This window comes from Sciurus carolinensis, chromosome 12 (assembly GCF_902686445.1).
Source record: "Sciurus carolinensis chromosome 12, mSciCar1.2, whole genome shotgun sequence".
NCBI classification, from domain to species: Eukaryota; Metazoa; Chordata; class Mammalia; order Rodentia; family Sciuridae; genus Sciurus; species Sciurus carolinensis.
In genome coordinates, this window is record NC_062224.1 from 57,783,732 (window position 1) to 57,802,544 (window position 18,813).

At 35.7% G+C, this 18,813-nt stretch overlaps 1 protein-coding gene across 1 annotated transcript in view; it reads right to left on the reverse strand.

Moving 5' to 3' along the window:
- Akt3 (AKT serine/threonine kinase 3) overlaps window positions 1–18,813 on the reverse strand; it is a 294,858-nt gene that overhangs the window by 86,040 nt on the left and 190,005 nt on the right. The window contains 2 exon segments of the mRNA XM_047521463.1: window positions 12,089–12,157; window positions 13,330–13,395. Coding sequence (XP_047377419.1) covers window positions 12,089–12,157; window positions 13,330–13,395 — 135 coding nt within the window.

The window sequence follows — 18,813 nt, forward strand, 5'->3', positions numbered from 1 at the left end:
GCACCACTGCCTTCAGGACAAAATCTAAATGAAATGGGAGAGAAGATCTATTCCAAAGCGACCCTGACTTCCTGTTCAGGCTCTCCTGGCTTTCCCCTGCAAAACTTCATGCATAGTTACACTGTACTGTATTGGAGGCAGAGAGAGGTGGGAGACACCTACACGTTCCTGCCATTCTATACATTCTATCTGTGTAAGAATGTCATTCTTCTCATTCTTATTGATATAATTCAGTTATCCTTAAGTTGTAATGGAGCGACCACTTTAAGAATTGTTTCTTACCCTGGCATCCTCTATCTTCCTTTTCTCTCTTCCTTCTAGATTAATTCAAGTGTACATTCTCTGTAATCTCATAGTAACTGGTACTATCAAGGCAATAATGACACTATAAAGTCTACATGTATTCTTTTGTTCCTAGTCAGATACCCACCTTTGTAAAAAAGAAACATACTACACTTTCCTTATCTGTGAATTTTCTCAAGTCCTGCCCAGAGAAGTTTCTCATAAAAGATTTAATAGGGGGGCTGAGATGTAGTTCTGTGGTACCACATATGCTTAGCATGTATAAGGAGTTGGGTTCAATCCCCAGAACTTGGGAAAAAAAGATTTATTAGAAGCATGGACAATAATGGGATAGGTTCTAAAATAAACATGTGAATCATCAAAACCACTGTTGAAATTCCTGGAAGGTATGACCCTGGGGTTATGGTTTAGATATGAGATGTCCCCCAAAAGTTCTTGTGTGATACAAGAGGGTTTAGAGGCAAAATAATTGGGTGAGGAGTGCCTTAACCCAATCAGTGCATTAATCCACTGAGAGAGATTAAATGGGTGGTAACTGAAGGCAGGTAGGATGTGGCTGGAGGAGACCATCACTGTTGACATGCCTTTGTGGTTTATACTGTGTTGAGCAGATGAGACTCTCTCTGCTTCCTGGTGCTATGATTAAATGGCTTTTCTCTGCCTACCCTTCACCAATCCTTCCATCATGATATGCTGCCTCACCTACAGCTCAGAGCAATGGAATCAGCCATCTATAGACTGAGACCTCTGAAACCACGAGCCTCCAAATAAACTATTCCTCCTCTAATTGTTCTTGTCAGGTCTTCTGTTCACATTAGCCAAAAAAGAAAAAGTGACTCAAACACCTGGAGACTAACATTTTATCATCTTTCAAAATAATTATGCCCAGCAATTTTCTATCACTGGAACATGAATATAGTTTTTTTAGATGAATACCTGTAGTTGCAATGCACTTAATGACACTGTTTTACAAAACTATGTTATTTAAGCACCAAAATTTGTATCTCATGAAAATCTTAAAAATACTAAGTAGGGCGATCCAAGATGGCGGCCTAGAGGGTGACTGCACCCCCAGTCGCTCCAGAACCCAGGAGTTAAGAAGGGGAGGCATTGAGAGACTCGGACTGAAATAGAGCCACGGGTGAGTCTGCCCACTGGGTAAAGCTCGGCCCGGGTGGCAGGCCCAGATAGAGGTGGCTTATCGGAGCCGGGCAGGGCAGCTAGAGTCTTCCACAGGCAGCCCTGCGCACTCCGGCGGTGGGCCCCGCCCACACAGCCAGCTTCTCCAGGTTCTCGGAGCAGGCCCCCTAGTGAGAGCCTTTCTGACCAGAACAAGCTCCAAGTCCCGGAGCCAGCGCAGCGCACCGTACTCCGGCACACAAGCAGCTTCAGGGACCAGGATAGGGCAGCCAGAGACTTCCCCAAGTAGCCTGGACCCCTGCAGTGGGAGGTGCCTTTCAAGGCTAGCTTCTCGGAGCAGACCGCCCAGTGAGAGGCTTTCTACATAGAGCCAGCCACAAGTACCCGAACCAATGGAGAGCTTCGATCCGCAAGCAGCCTCTGGGATCAGGGCAGGGCAGCCAGAGACCTCTTCAGGCGGCTCTGCCCACTCTGGCCGCAGGCTCTTTCCACGGGGCGATCCAAGATGGCGGCCTAGAGGGTGACTGCATACCCAGTTGCTCCAGAACCCAGGAGTTAAGAAGGGGAGGCATTGAGAGACTCGGACTGAAATAGAGCCACGGGTGAGTCTGCCCACTGGGTAAAGCTCGGCCCTGGTGGCAGGCACAGATAGGGGTGGCTTATCAGAGCAGGGCAGGGCAGCTAGAGTCTTCCCCAGGTAGCCTTCCACACTCTGGCAGTGGGCTCCTCCCACACGGCCAGCTGCACGGTGCAGGCCCCCAGTGAGAGCCTTGCTGCACAGAGCCAGCTCCAAACCCTGGAACCAGTAGGGGGCTAGGGGCAGCTTTCTTCGGATGCACTGCATTATCAGATTCCTCCAAGACATCAGGCTACTGAAGGCTGGGAGGTGATACACTGGAAATCTACCGGGACACTATAAGCCAATAGCAGAAATCTGCAATATCTCAGGGTCCCACTGACAGCTGACCAATATGAGAAAACAAGGGAAGAAAATGTCCCAAACAAACCTAGATACTACATCAATAAAACCCAATGACAGCACAGCAGAAGAAATGTCAGAAAGGGAGTTCAGAATGTACGTAATTAAAACGATCAGGGAAGCAAATGAGGAGATGAAAGAGCAAATGCAGGCATTGAAGGAGGAGATGAAAGAGCAAATGCAGGCATTAAATGATCGCACCAATCAACAGTTAAAAGACCAAATACGGGAAGCAAGAGATCATTTCAATAAAGAGTTAGAGATACTGAAAAAAAAAACAAACTGAAATACTTGAAATGAAGGAAACAATAAACCAAGTTAAAAACTCCATAGAAAGCATAACCAATAGGATAGAACACCTGGAACACAGAACCTCAGACATTGAAGACAAATTATTTAATCTTGAAAACAAAGTTGGCCAAACAGAGAAGATGGTAAGAAATCATGAACAGACTCTACAAGAATTACGGGATATCATGAAAAGGCCAAATTTAAGAATTATTGGGATTGAGGAAGGCTTAGAGAAACCAACCAAAGGAATGAACAATCTATTCAATGAAATAATATCAGAAAATTTTCAAAATCTGAAGAATGAAATGGAAAACCAAGTACAAGAGGCTTATAGAACTCCAAACATACAAAATTGCAACAGACCCACACCAAGGCACATTATTATGAAAATACCTAACATACAAAATAAAGACAGAATTTTAAAGGCCGCGAGAGAAAAGAATCAAATTACATTCAGAGGGAAACCAATAAGAATATCAGCAGATTTTTCAACCCAGACCCTAAAAGCTAGAAGGGCCTGGAACAACATATACCAAGCCCTGAAAGAAAACGGATGCCAACCAAGAATCTTATACCCAGCAAAACTTACCTTCAAATTTGATGATGAAATAAGATCCTTCCATGATAAACAAAAGCTAAAGGAATTTACAAAAAGAAAGCCAGCATTACAGAACATTCTCAGCAAAATATTCCATGAGGAAGAGATGAAAAACAATGATGCAAATCAGCAACAGGAGGCGCTAGCCTAAAGGAATAGCCAAATAAAGGAGAAACCAAACCGTGTCAAAAACAAATATGAGTCAATTGACTGGGAATACAAATCATATCACAATAATAACCCTGAATGTTAATGGCCTGAACTCATCAGTCAAAAGACATAGACTGGCAGATTGGATTAAAAAGAAAAATCCAACAATATGCTGCCTGCAAGAGACTCATCTCATAGAAAGAGACACCCATAGACTAAAGGTGAAAGGATGGGGAAAAACATACCATGCACACGGACACAGCAAAAAAGCTGGAGTATCCATCCTCATTTCAGATAATGTGGACTTCAAACCAAAACTAGTCAGAAGGGATAAAGAAGGACATTACATGCTGCTTAAGGGAAGCATAAATCAGCAAGACATAACAATCATAAATATCTATGCCCCGAACATTGGCTCATCCACGTATGTCAAACAAGTCCTTCTCAATTCCAGAAATCAAATAGACCACAACACAATAATACTAGGCGATTTAAACACACCTCTCTCACCACTGGATAGATCGTCCAAACAAAAATTGAATAAAGAAACTATAGATCTCAACAACACAATCAACAATTTAGATTTAACGGACATATATAGAATATATCATCCAACAAAGAACGAATACACTTTCTTCTCAGCAGCACATGGATCCTTCTCTAAAATAGACTAAAAGCTACTGTTAGCAAATACAAGAAGATAGAGATACTACCTTGTACTCTATCAGATCATAAGTGATTGAAATTAGAAATAAATGACAGAATAAAAAACAGAAACTTCTCCAATACCTGGAGATTAAATAATACACTATTATATGATGAATGGATAACAGAAGACATCAGGAGGGAAATAAAAGAATTCTTAGAAGTAAACGAGAACAAAGACACATCATATCAAAATCTCTGGGACACTATGAAAGCAGTACTTAGAGGAAGATTTATTTCATGGGGTGCATTCAAAAAAAGAAGTAGAAATCAACAAATAAACGACTTAACACTACAGCTCAAAGCGCTAGAAAAAGAAGAGCAGACCAATACCAAAAGTAGTAGAAGACAGGAAATAGTTAAAATCAAAGCCAAAATCAATGAAATCGAAACAAAAGAAACAATTGGAAAAATTAACAAAATAAATAGTTGGTTCTTTGAAAAAATAAATAAAATTGATAAACCCTTAGCCACACTAACAAAGAGAAAGAGGGAGAAAACTCAAATTACTAAAATTCGGAATGAAAAAGGAAACATCACAACAGACACGAGAGAAATACAAAACATAATTAGAAGCTATTTCGAAAATCTATACTCCAACAAAACAGAAAACCTCAAAGACATCAACAAATTTCTAGAGACATATGAATTACATAAACTGAACGAGGAGGACATACACAACTTAAATAAACCAATTTCAAGCAATGAAATAGAAGAGGTCATCAAAGGCCTACCAACAAAGAAAAGTCCAGGACCAGATGGGTTCTCAGCCGAGTTCTACAAAACCTTTAAAGAAGAGCTCATTCCAATACTCCTCAAAGTATCCCATGAAATAGAAGAGGAGGGAACCCTCCCAAACTCGTTCTATGAAGCCAATATCACCCTGATACCTAAACCAGACAGAGACACATCGAGGAAAGAAAATTTCAGACCAATATCCTTAATGAACATCGACGCAAACATTCTCAACAAAATTTTAGCAAATCGCATACAAATATATATTAAAAAGATAGTGCACCACGATCAAGTGGGTTTTATCCCAGGGATGCAAGGTTGGTTCAACATTCGGAAATCAATAAATGTCATTCACCATATCAACAGACTTAAAGTTAAGAATCACATGATTATTTCAATAGATGCAGAAAAAGCATTTGATAAAATACAGCATCCCTTCATGCTCAAAACACTAGAAAAAATTGGGGTAGTGGGAACATTCCTTAACATTATAAAGGCCATCTACGCTAAGCCCATGGCTAATATCATTCTAAATGGTGAAAAACTGAAAGCGTTCCCCCTAAAAACTGGAACAAGGAAGGCAGGGATGCCCTCTTTCACCGCTTCTATTCAACATCGTCCTTGAGACTCTAGCCAGAGCAATCAGACAAATCAAAGAAATTAAAGGGATACGAATAGGAAAAGAAGAACTCAAACTATCCCTGTTCGCTGATGACATGATTATATATTTAGAGGAACCTGGAAAATCCACCAGAAAACTTTTAGAACTCATAAGTGAATTCAGTAAAGTAGCAGGTTACAAGATCAATGCTCATAAATCCAATGCATTTTTATACATAAGTGATGAATCTTCAGAAAGAGAAATTAGGAAAACTACCCCATTCACAATAGCATTGAAAAAAATAAAATACTTGGGAATCAATCTCACAAAAGAGGAGAAAGACCTCTACAATGAGAACTACAGAACACTAAAGAAAGAAATGAAAGAAAACCTTAGAAGATGGAAAGATCTCCCATGTTCCTGGATAGGCAGAATTAATATTTTCAAAATGGCTATACTACCTAAAGTGCTATACAGATTCAATGCAATTCCAATTAAAATCCCAATGATGTACCTTGCAGAAATAGAGCAAGCAATTATGAAATTCATCTGGAAGAATAAAAAACCTAGAATAGCTAAAGCAATCCTCAGTAGCAAGAGCGAAGCAGGGGGTATTGCAATACCAGATCTTCAACTCTACTACAAAGCAATAGTAACAAAAACGGCATGGTATTGGTACCAAAATAGACAAGTAGATCAATGGTACAGAATAGAGGACATGGACACAAACCCAAATAAATACAATTTTCTCATACTAGACAAAGGGGCCAAAAATATGCAATGGAGAAAAGATAGCCTCTTCAACAAATGGTGCTGGGAAAACTGGAAAACCATATGCAATAGAATGAAATTAAACCCCTATCTCTCACCCTACACAAAACTCAACTCAAAATGGATCAAGGACCTCGGAATCAGACCAGAGACCCTGCATCTTATAGAAGAAAAAGTAGGTCCAAATCTTCAACTTGTTGGCTTAGGATCAGACTTCCTTAACAGGACTCCCATAGCACAAGAAATAAAAGCAAGAATCAGCAAAGGAAACTATCAGTAATGTGAAGAGAGAGCCTACAGAGTGGGAGAATATCTTTGCCAACCATACTTCAGATAGAGCACTAATTTCCAGAATCTATAAAGAACTCAAAAAGCTCTACACGAAGAATACAAATAGTCCAATCAACAAATGGGCTAAGGAAATGAACAGACACTTCACAGAAGATGTACAAGTAATCAACAGATATATGAAAAAATGTTCAACATCCCTAGTAATAAGGGAAATGCAAATCAAAACTACCCTAAGATTTCATCTCACCCCAATCAGAATGGCGATTATCAAGAACACAAGCAACAATAGGTGTTGGCGAGGATATGGTGAAAAAGGAACACTCATACATTGCTGGTGGGGTTGCAAATTAGTGCAGCCACTCTGGAAAGCAGTGTGGAGATTCCTCAGAAAGCTTGGAATGGAAACACCATTTGACCCAGCTATCCCACTCCTTGGCCTATACCCAAAGGACTTAAAATCAGCATACTACAGAGATACAGCCACATCAATGTTCATTGCTGCTCAATTCACCATAGCCAGATTGTGGAACCAACCTAGATGCCCTTCAGTTGATGAATGGATAAAGAAACTGTGGCATATATATACAATGGAATATTACTCTGCAATGAAGAATGATAAAATTATGACATTTACAGGCAAATGGATGAAATTGGAGAATATCATACTAAGTGAGATAAGCCAATCTCAAAAAACTAAAGGACGAATGATCTCGCTGATAAGCGGATGAGGACATATAATGGGGGGTGGGAGGGGTTAGCATTAGGTTTAGGGTTAGGTTTAGGGTTAGGGATAAGGAGAGCGGTAAGAATGAAGGAAAGAAGGACTGTATAGAGGGGAAAGAGGGGTGGGAGGGGTGGGGGGAAGGAAAAAAAAATCAAACATCATTGCCCTATGTAAACGTATGATTACACAAATGGTATGCCTTGACTCTATGTACAAATAGAGAAACAACATGTATCCCATTTGTACACAATAAAAAAAAAATACTAAGTAGGGGTTAGGGTTGTGGCTCAATGGTAGAGTGCTTGCCTAGCATGTGTGAGGCACTGTGTTTGAGTCTCAGCACCACAAATAAATAAATGAATAAAATAAAGGTCAACATCTAAAAACTATTTTTAAAAAAACGAAATAAACAAAATAAAGGTATTGTGTCCATCTACAATTAAAAATATTTTTTAAAAAAGATGCTAAATAGGAACTCACATGCAATAAAAGAAATGCAAATTTGTATCTTGCAATGTGAGGTCACTCTGTAAATATACTTATCAAGGAGATTGACAGTTACCACATTATTCAAATCTACCTACCTCTCTAAGCTGTATCTTGCTGAGTGAATTTCTTTGAATATAAAATATATGCTATTATGATATAATTCTTTTATAATGATATAAGAAGCCACAGTTGATTTTTTATAGTCAGAATTTCTCTCATAATCTACTTCCATCAAGTCTTTTTAGGACTTGAATACTACTAGCCAACATTATACTAGTGTTCATTATAGCCATGAACATGCTAAGCTCCTACATAGTCTATTAGGCTGAAGGAAGTGCAGATACTCCACAAACTTGGAAAGAACATATAAGGCAAAGGAATGTTTCAATGGCTCTATTTATGTTTCAAGATAAACATTCTAGAACCTGGCTAAAAGAATGCTGTTGCTAAATAAAAATTTATAGACAGCAAGTGTAATTAAGATTAGACTGGTTACTTTAATGAACCCATTATAAAAGCTTACTGCAGGACAAAAATTGAATATAAAGTGAGCTGAGGATGCTGCCATTTCTGTAAGCACCATTAATTAATCAGACCTCACTTTTCAACAGGTCAGTATTCTCCAGATCACATCTCCTAGATAATACACATATAATTCTCATTGGGTTAGTCATTGTGCATGCTCAACTGCTGGTACAGATTTTTATAGTTTCCATTACTTTAATCCTATTTCTGGGATGTAATAATCTGTTATTTTTCTATAGCAATTAAGTTTTTTGCATCTCTAGGAAATATCCCTGAGAACAATAAGCTAAATGAACCTAAAACAAAACCAAAATTAATGCTACTGTAAGGATATACTGAACACAGATTTCTTACATGGCCCCAAGAAACAAATAACTGAAGTACACTTGATATAATCACTTTTTGTGGGAGTCATTAAGGATTGAACCCAGGACCTTGTGCATGCTATGTATGCAATCTACCACTGAACTATACTCCCACCCATTAAATACATTTGATAATCTAAAAGAAGAAATGATTGAGGAGATACAAACTCAAAATTCCACTTTCACTAAACTGCTAAATATAATTAAAATTTTTTCTCTTTATATTGGGCAATGTCAAAATTATTACCTATGTACATTTAAAATTATGTATCATGTACAGAATCATATCACCTGCTTCAAATATTAAATAATTTAGCCCTTACCTATAGTCTAAAACCCGAACAGGCTAAGGCAGAGGGATAGCAAGTTCAAGGTCAGCCCGTGTGACTGGAACCATGTCTCCAAATGAAAAATAAAAGTGCTGGGGATGTAATTCAGTGGTAGAGCACACCTGGGTTCAATACCCAGCATGGAGAAGGAAAAAAAAAAAAGAAGAAAAGACTACCAAACAAGAAAAATAAGATAGAAATGGTTCGTCTGAAAATCTGCTTTTGTGTGTAAATTTTTTCAACAATCATCAGTTAATCTCATAAATACTCTAGGTTTAGAATAAAAGTACAAGTACAAGGTAGTTCCCTTTAAGAAGCTCTTCTTTTCCACCACACAGAAGTCTCTTCTACTGGGAAGTTCTACATCCCTTTAACTGTGTTCTGATACAAGTTCTGATACCCTCTGAAGATCTATGTTTTCATGCCCACAATACCTACCAGAGTGTGCCTTGTACAAAAATTCAATATATATGTATTTTATATACCCAGATAGTCTCTCCTACATTTACATTTTTCAGTTTTTCCAAAATAAATGATATATAATATAATACTTTCCATTTTTTTTTCTTCCTAGTTCTAAACAGTTCTTATTTTCTTTCTCTTTCTCTTTTTTTTTTTGGGGGGGGAGGGGGCAGGGGGTAGGGAGTACTAGAAGTACAGAAGCATTCTACCTCTGAGCAACATACCAGACCTTTTTATTATTTACTTTGAGAGAGGGTCTCCCTAAGTCATCCATGCTGGCCTTGAACCTGTGATTCTCCTGCCTCGATCTCCTGGGTTGCTAGGATTACAGGCATGTGCATAGCACTGGGCCTATTTTTTCTCTTTTGCTAACTTCTCTTCTCCCTATTTCCTGAGGTAATCTGTTCATCTATTTATTCATTCATTCAAATAATCCAGTAAATATTCTTCAAGTATGTACTATGTGCTAGGTAGTATGTAAGGTGCTGAGCTTATATCAGGGAACAAACCCCTGAAGAAACTAAAGGAACTATGGGAATAGATAAGTAAATAGGTAATTACAAAACATTGTGATAAGTATTACAGTAGATGTGAATAGAGGAGACTATATAAAAAAAGTAAGAGAAACATTTACATTTTTCTCCAAGTTTTTGTTTTGCAGTTTAACATTTTCTCAATATTTCTCCCCTGGTCATCCATCCATCCATTTTACATTATTCTATATACAACATAAGTATGTGGTACAAAAATACAAAAACAGTAGAAGAATACATAATTGATACAAGCCTTCCTTCTACACTGTCCCAGGTAACCAGTTTATCTCCCAATGGCAAGCTCTAATATCCAATGCATAATTACAGAGATATTTTAATGCATACACAAACATATGTACACATGTATATGGTCTTATTTTCCTTTGGTACAAAGGTAGCATGCTTTATACTCTGCTTCTTGCTTTTTTCAGTCTAGATTGGGCAGCTTCATCTTTTTAATGGTATAGCAATTCCACTGCATGGATATAACACTATTTATTTAAGCAGTCTTACTTAATGCTCATTTAAATACTACAATGCTACAGTGAATATATTTACTCATATATCATTTGGTGGTATATATCTATTGTCTGTAGGATAAATTCCTGGAAGTGAAACTGCTGAGTCCAAGAAAATGTGCACTTTTAATTCTGACAGATACCGACATGAGGTTTCACTAATTTCAATTCCAATTCCACTCCATAAGTTAAATTATAATCTTTATGGTGCCCAAATCTATATCCACAGTTCTGAAATCTTATTTATTCTATGACATTTCCATATGCATTTTTCTTCAGAACTTTAGGGAAAACATTTTCAAAATCATATTTATAATCTTGGCCTAAAAATGTTATTTATAACTTCATAGTAACTTAATTTCCCCTGATTTCAGCCAAAAATCACCTTGATTCTTCTTTGTTTCCACCCACATTCAACAAACTGGTTAAGATGTGCCAATCCTACAGTTCCATGACATTATCTTCTTATTTTCTTAGATATCTGATTGCAAACACTCAGTTCTGCATGTCTCTGTTATTACCCAACTACCCAAGTTCTTGCCCTAAGCTCACCCACTCCTCCCACAAGTAACTCTGCTCACACCATCTTCTCTGCCTGAAATACCATGTTAAATCAGTCCCTATGCTGAAGTCTCATTAAGTCTACCTTAAATGCCAAATCATCCATAATGCATATTCTTTTATGAGCTTATTAACACTTAGGTCTTAGTTTAATTTATAATGTACTTAAAAGAGAAATTATAAATTCCCTCATAGCAAGGATAATGTCTTAACACATTTAGATAAACCCACACTGCCTTATGTACTAAAAACATGTTCACCAAATAAATGAAGTTTTACAATGAACTAATTCCGACATATGAAATATTCCATAGGATAAAATATTCTATAGAGAATATTTATTTATAGATTTAGGAAAATAAGAATCTTTTAAAGTTTGTGAGAAATAAACCTCTATTTAATAATTAAATCTATTTCAGAAATCTTACAATGTAAATATTTCTAGTTAATTATTCCTGTAAATTAAATTTTTTTTCTCAGATTGATTTTGTTCAAAAAGGAGAAAGAATAAGGAATAAAAGGTGAAATGTACTACTTAAAGTAACAGTATTTCTCTTCAGAACTGTATAAGATCTCTTAATTCCATCATGGTTACTCTGTTACACAGAAGAAGAGAAAGCTAAGCCACAGTATGCCTGTGGATTATTGTTCAATTTAGTTTAATAACTTTTTTTTACATGTTTTACATGAAGATCAGCTGAGAAAAAACTTTGTACAACATAATAAATCCAGTACTACTGGTTCTCAAAATTTAATAACATGATTTCAAAAATCATACTGTTAAAACTTTCTGCTTTAAAAAAAAGGAAAAAGAATATGCTTTCTGGTATATAAACATAGTTATATAAAAACAAATAAATATTAACATTTCATTAGAAGTTATTCAGCCCTCTACTCAATTTTAGAAAGAGCTATGCAATCTACATCAGGTAGAGAACTTCATAACTTGTATTTCAAGTAATGTTTTTAAATCATGAAAATACTACCATACAAATGCTAGATTAACTTCTTGACTCACCTCTCCCCCATTAACATATTCCATCACAAAACACAAACGGTCTTTTGTCTGGAAGGAATATTTCAAGGACTTGAAATGAAAAAGAAAAGAATGTTATATTATAATCCTATATTCTTATTATAATGGTACCCAATATAGAACACTTAAAATAAGTAAGCAAGATTAATGAAATGAACTGTTATTGTTCCTTAAGAGTCTACTTCTTAAGAGTGCTCAAGTTAGAGTCTATATGAAACATCATACAAATTTTGTTCAGTTCAGCAACAGGTATTGTTAAGGGGAAAATAAAAAGTAAAAGTAAACCGAGTAATTGCAATAAGTATTTTTCACTCTATCGTGCCATCCATTTGAAATTATGTTGTTCCTTAAAGTTCTCATCAGTGCAATCTCAAAGTATGGCCTACAAATTACTCTAGTGGAAGTTCCTCAAGAATTACAGTTACAGTTGTTATATTCAAGTTTATATTAGAATTTTAAAATCACTTTGTGCATACTACAAGTATAATGACTGATCCCAACAAAGATGGTTCATGTAATTTTTACAGGTTATAAAAGGATATTAAAAGCTCTGTCCTATTTTACTGGACAAGAAAACACATAAAACTGAAACAAAGTAAATTTGGCTATCTAATGATATCCTTGGAAAGTTTTAGATAAACCTAAAACTTTAATAAAAGCTTCCACTTCTGAAAATGTTATTTTTAATCTTAATATATCAGAATATATCCTAGGTTTAATGCGGTCAGTATTCCTGTAGTTCTTAAAAATACTCTATCCCTAAAGCAAGTCTCATTTCTAAGAAATATATTGAGATTTTTGCCTTTTATATCTGAAAACCATGCTGTTTGATCATTATCTGAAGCCATAGCAAAAGAAGCATAAACTCTACATCTAATATTAAAAAACAATTTTAAAGTCTGCCATTTTCTCAGTTAACTCCTTAAAATGCCATAGACTCTATAGTTTGAGTTTTTAATGACAAGGAGATTCTTGGAAGGAAAAAGAGGTTTCAGAAAATAATAAGTAGATAATGGGAAGAATCATAAATGCCTACAAACTATAAACGTTACTATGCATTCCAATAATTTTGAAGAAATATGACTTATAATCTTTCAACAAAGAAAATGCCATACTTAAATAAATGTTATTTAAAATGCAATTTTTCGTAGTTTGGTTTCTGTAACAAAATTCTCTTAAATTTAAAATGTTATGACCATGACATCTATCCTCTAGATACTTACTGTTAAAAATGGATGTCTAGTGTTCTTTAATACTCTACTTTCAGTTAGAGTGTGTGCTACTTCATCCTACAAAATAAAAAAAAAAGCAAACTTAATATATATTCTAAGAACTGATTATATGAAACTCAACTATTTATCCAAAATCCAAAGAGAGTTAGAAAAGGATTTAAAACACGTTGTCATGCTTCCTTTATTGCTCAGTTTCCCCTCCGCCCAAAGAAAAAAAATAATTGAATTAATGATTTAAATCGGATGGTTGTAATTCGTATTTGATCAGAATAATCAGTAATGATATAACAATAACAATGATAATAATCAAAAATGATATAAAAATCAGAGAAAAAAGTATTATACCTTTCCCCTCAAAAAGAGTGCCTTTATCAGCTAATATTTTAGCACAGGTTAATATTTCTATTTGGGGAGACATAAAAGTTATATTTCAATAAGGATTGTGAAATCAAGTCTCCTATTCTTAATTTTTTAAAACTTTTGTTGGTACCAGGATTAAATTCAGGGATGATTTCCCACTAAGCCACATCCCTAGACCTTCAATTTTTTTTTTTTTAAATCTAGAGACAGGGTCTCTCGAAGTTTCTCAGAACTTCACTAAATTGCTGAGGCTGACTTTGAACTTGCAATCCTCCTGCCTCAGCCTCCCAAGTCAGTGGGATTACAGGAGTGCAGCACTGCACCCTGCTCAAGTCTCCTATTTAAAAGAAAGATCAATCACTGAAAAAGGGAACACATAATAATATTTTCTAGATTATACAATTTAGAAATATAAATTAATAGCATAAAAGTTTATCTTTTGTCTGCAGTTTTTAAATGTGCTTCTTTTAAAAATATGTCACAACTCTTCTACTGTAGGTGACAAGTTTAAAAAGTTTAAAATGAGAGTATATTTAAAGCCAAAAATACAGTAAAAATATATTTCCCCTATTTTTTCATAAATCTCATCCTGACGTCAAAAGTGAACCTGGAGAGATTTTCTTCAACATATGGAGAACTGGAAAAATGTTTCATGTTTCAAAAGTAACAATATATTAAAGAAGAAAGAAAAGGTGGATAACTGCTAAAAAGCTAACACAGCATCTCTGTTTTTCGCTTCTGGCAAGATCTTAAACAAAATCTTTGCTGGATCAATTTAACAATGTCAGTAAATCAAAATTAGATTATGAGGAAAACCATGGAGAAAAAAACATCAGAACATTGAATTACATTTATTATCTTTACAGAAGCATTTGACCTTAGTTTGACTTAGAAGATAAATGAGAAACAGATTGATCAAAGAAGCTAGTAAGATCCTAAAGCCATTCCAGGAAGGTGAGACCAATTAAATCTGAACAGAAAGTGTAACTAACAATAGAATATTTAAAAACCAGTGAAGCTACACATAAGCATGAAACCATTCAGTCTTATTTATTTTATAGGAGTCAGGCATAAGTGCTCAATTTGAAAGTTACTGTTATATCATACTGTAATTCCTAAATTAATTATAACATTTTAATATAAACCAGAAACAGAAATGACACAGAACTTACAGATTTTTTAAGCCACAGTGCTAGTATAATGATTAGCATACAGCACATACTCAATGTTTGTTGAACCGAACTGCTTACCATAGGTATAAATTCAAAGATGACATGTATATGGAAACTTGTTCATTGAGTCATTCATTCATCCACTTATTACTTCAACAAATGTGCAAAACTATGTTCTAAGCACTGTTCTATACAAAGACAGAGCACTGAAAAAGAGACAAAAGTCCCTGCTTTCATGGAGCTTTCATTCGGGTTAGTCAGATGGTAATCGGGAATTAAAAAACACATACACATAACACACACGCAAAGCAGAAGAGGGGACACTACAGCTAATGAGCATCATATAGTGACTCTGAAATATATAACTGAGCATTATGCAAGTGGATATTTTAGGATATTCCGAACCAAATCCCATTCATTAAAAACAAAAACAAAATCCTGCTGGGCACAGTGGTATAGTCCTGTAATTCCAGCAATTCAAGAGGTTGAGGAGGACTTCCAAGTTCCAGGTCAGCCTGGGCAATTTGGCAAGAGCTTATCTCAAGGGAGGCGGGGGAGGACAAAGGATGTAGCTCAGTGGTAAAGTGCCCCTAAGTTCAATCTTCAGTATACCACCCCACCAAAATCCCTGAGTTGCATTTATTAAGTGCTAACAAGGACAGTGCAGGTTTACAAGTCAGTGCAGGTATTAAGTGGTAAAATAAAAAAAGGTAAGAACTCTTTGCTCACAGAACTCACGGACCAGGGAGAAGACAAGTAAGCGACCAATTTAATAAACAGTTAAGTGATTCTGACAAATGGTATTAAGGGAAAATGAAGGTTATATGCTATTGTAAATGGGGTAGAGAAGGAGAACCAACAACAACGGAAGAGTGAAAGCTAGATAAGATGATGGGATGGGAGGAGTAATGGTACAATTTATGTCTTAAAATGGTTACTAATGCTTCTTTGATAAAGACAGCAAAAACAGGAGGGATCAATTAAGAAATTATTATAGTATTCCAAGAGAGAAACAAGATGCCTTGAACTACTATGATGGGAATAGGAACAGGAAAAATAGGGATATTTTGAGATACCTGCCTCTAACATAAGGGTGAACCAAAAGAAGTATGTCTTTATGAGCAATGAGAAAGCGATTCATAGAAGAGAGAACATTTACTGTTATGGTTTAAGATGTTAAGTAATTTGAATCACTAATTTGGGGGAAGACTGAAAATTAGTAAGTATGAAGCCCATTTGAAACCAGTAAAGATACAGTAGTGCTTTAGAAAATATTTCTAAATATTTCATTTTACTTTGGTAAAACAGGCCCATCACTTATAAGAGTTATTTTTCTAAGTCACTTGGTTTCATGAGACAAGAACATTTTTTCCTAAATTCTATAATCTGTCTAAACTACATGATAGGATCCAAGTAAAGATGCAGGGCGAAAAAAGCTAAAACAATATTTTTATACGAATGGAATTAGAATTAATATAACATACATATAATTCATAAATTAAAATGCATTTTCTACCATATTTTACATCTGATTACTTTAGAATTTTCCCCACTAATGCAAATTCAATGGTACTGTATTCCACATACTAATTAGTTTCTGCTATGAAGGTATGCACAAGCTAAAAAGTAAACACAGATGCCAATAATTTTTAATTACAGCTAAAAGCAACATGTCAAAACAAGATGTTAAAAATAGTGATTAAAAACTTAGTGACTAAAACAATGTGAGGCTCTTTAAAAATCCATTCGTTGATCATAATTTTAAATGAAGAGTTCTAGAAATGCTTGGATATACAATATAAGTGTAATAATGCTTTCATGAAAACACTCTTGAAATACAGATTCCTATATATTCAACCATGGTAAAAAGACTAAATAATAACTTTTAAACCTAATTTCTTTCACAGAAAGAAGGTTTAGGGGAATAGGATTTCATTTCTTGAGGACATGAGCAGAAGAACAGTCCCCTGTCTCCTATTTATTTTCCCAAATCCTCTTCAGTTTATCACTCACCTTCCACTGGACACAATCTAACTCACCCTTAATTTGCCCTACTCACTGTTTTTTTGAAGGAGACAAGGAATAGGAGATGCAAAGAGAGAAAAACTTCACTCCATTATCAAGGATAACAATAGTGTATCTGCCTTTCATCAAGTTATGTTTTATTATTCTCATTTGTATGAATAAACTGAGGCCGACAGAGATTAACTGCTCAAGTTGCAGGTGAAAAAGTCAATATTAATCCCATAACTTAGTCCAAAGTGAAGGGTCATTTCTATTTCACAACTGTTTTCAAACAGCTTACTTCGTATCAACTTTAAACTAGAGTCTTTTACTCTGTTCTTATTATCTTCTCCATCTTGAATTTGAGTCTATAATGACTGTGAGAAGACAACTAAAATCAGGATACATTTATTTCCTTCATCTTTCCAGAGCAATAAATGAGATGTAGAGGAGGTGATGGAGTAGGTGGGGGAGACAGGAAGAAGGTAGAGAAGCATTACCATGAAACCCTTATTTTTAAATTAAACCACAATGACTGCCAGTGATCATTATTTACTTGCTCATTGTCTTTATAAACCATATATTATTCTCCTCTCTTGAAAACATGAGCACTGGTGGAGATGCCACCTTCTAAGACATCTTCCACTCTCCACTTGTCAGAATATATTGTTACTTAATTTCTATTTTAAACATTTTTAATTTCTATTCTAAAGATTTTTTTTACCTCTAAAGAAAATGAAAGCACAATTTTTCTGTTATCTATAAATATTATATGACCTTCCTCAAGTACTTTATTTGATAAGTTGTTCTTGGTGCTCCTGTTCCAAACATTACTTGGATGGAGGGTGACATACTTCCTTTAACTTTCATCCTGATACAATCACTTAGACCTGAGTCTTTCTTAAACTGCAGTGTGTGCCATTGGTCTGTTCTGCTCTTTCCTTCTGCCCCTTCAATTCCCAGTATTGAGACAAATAAATCCCTACTCTCTCACCTCTGTATTCCATGTCTGAAAAAAAACCTCACATAAACATATGACTAGCACCATATATAGAGCCACCCTCCAATCTCAGCTGAGTCTCCTGAGACTTCTTTCAACACCACTAGTTAGGCCACTATTCCATTCCTCAAATGGCTGTTTCAAATATTTCCTAGGCCTCCTTTCATACCTGGTATGTATGCTGAAATATTATACACTGACCTTGCCAAGCAAGTTACCTTACCTCGTTAAGCTACTGAGCTGGAATTGGAACCCCATTTGATCTGGCCTTTCAAGTCCAGAAGTCTTTAAGTTGTTTCTCATTATCACAACCTCATTCCCTCACAGTTTCAAAATGTGATCTTAATTCCTATTCTGAAGAAAAGCCATGAATAACATGTAACACATTTGATGACTCCCTCCTCCTGAAAACATGTTCTTTTTGTTTCCAGGACATCATGATCTCTTAATTTTCCTGTTTTGGGGATTTCCTTTTCTTTGTCTCATGCTGGTTCCTTTTTATGAACCCTTGTATGAGAAGTGTCCTCTGGCACTGAGACCACTTCTTTTCACCAGGTATACCTATTCTCTGAGTAAATTCATTCAGACTTTTGGCTCTAAATACCTCAAACCTAGAACTTGTTCCCGACTCAAGAAGTGCCTATTTGACATGAAAGTCTAATGTATGATTTAAACTTGGATATCTAGTAGTAATACCAAATCTGTCATGTCCAAAACCTATTTTCCCATTTGCCCTCAAATGAGTTTCTCTCTCCCACAATTATTGCTATCACAGTGAATGTAAACAGCATCCTTTCAGTTGCTCAGGTCAAAACCATCCCATGACTTTACATCCTTTATTTCTCTCATACTCTACATTCAATCTGTCAAAAAAATTCTGTTGATTCTTCAACAAAATATACCCAGGGTCTGACTGCCTCACCACCTCCATTGCTACTA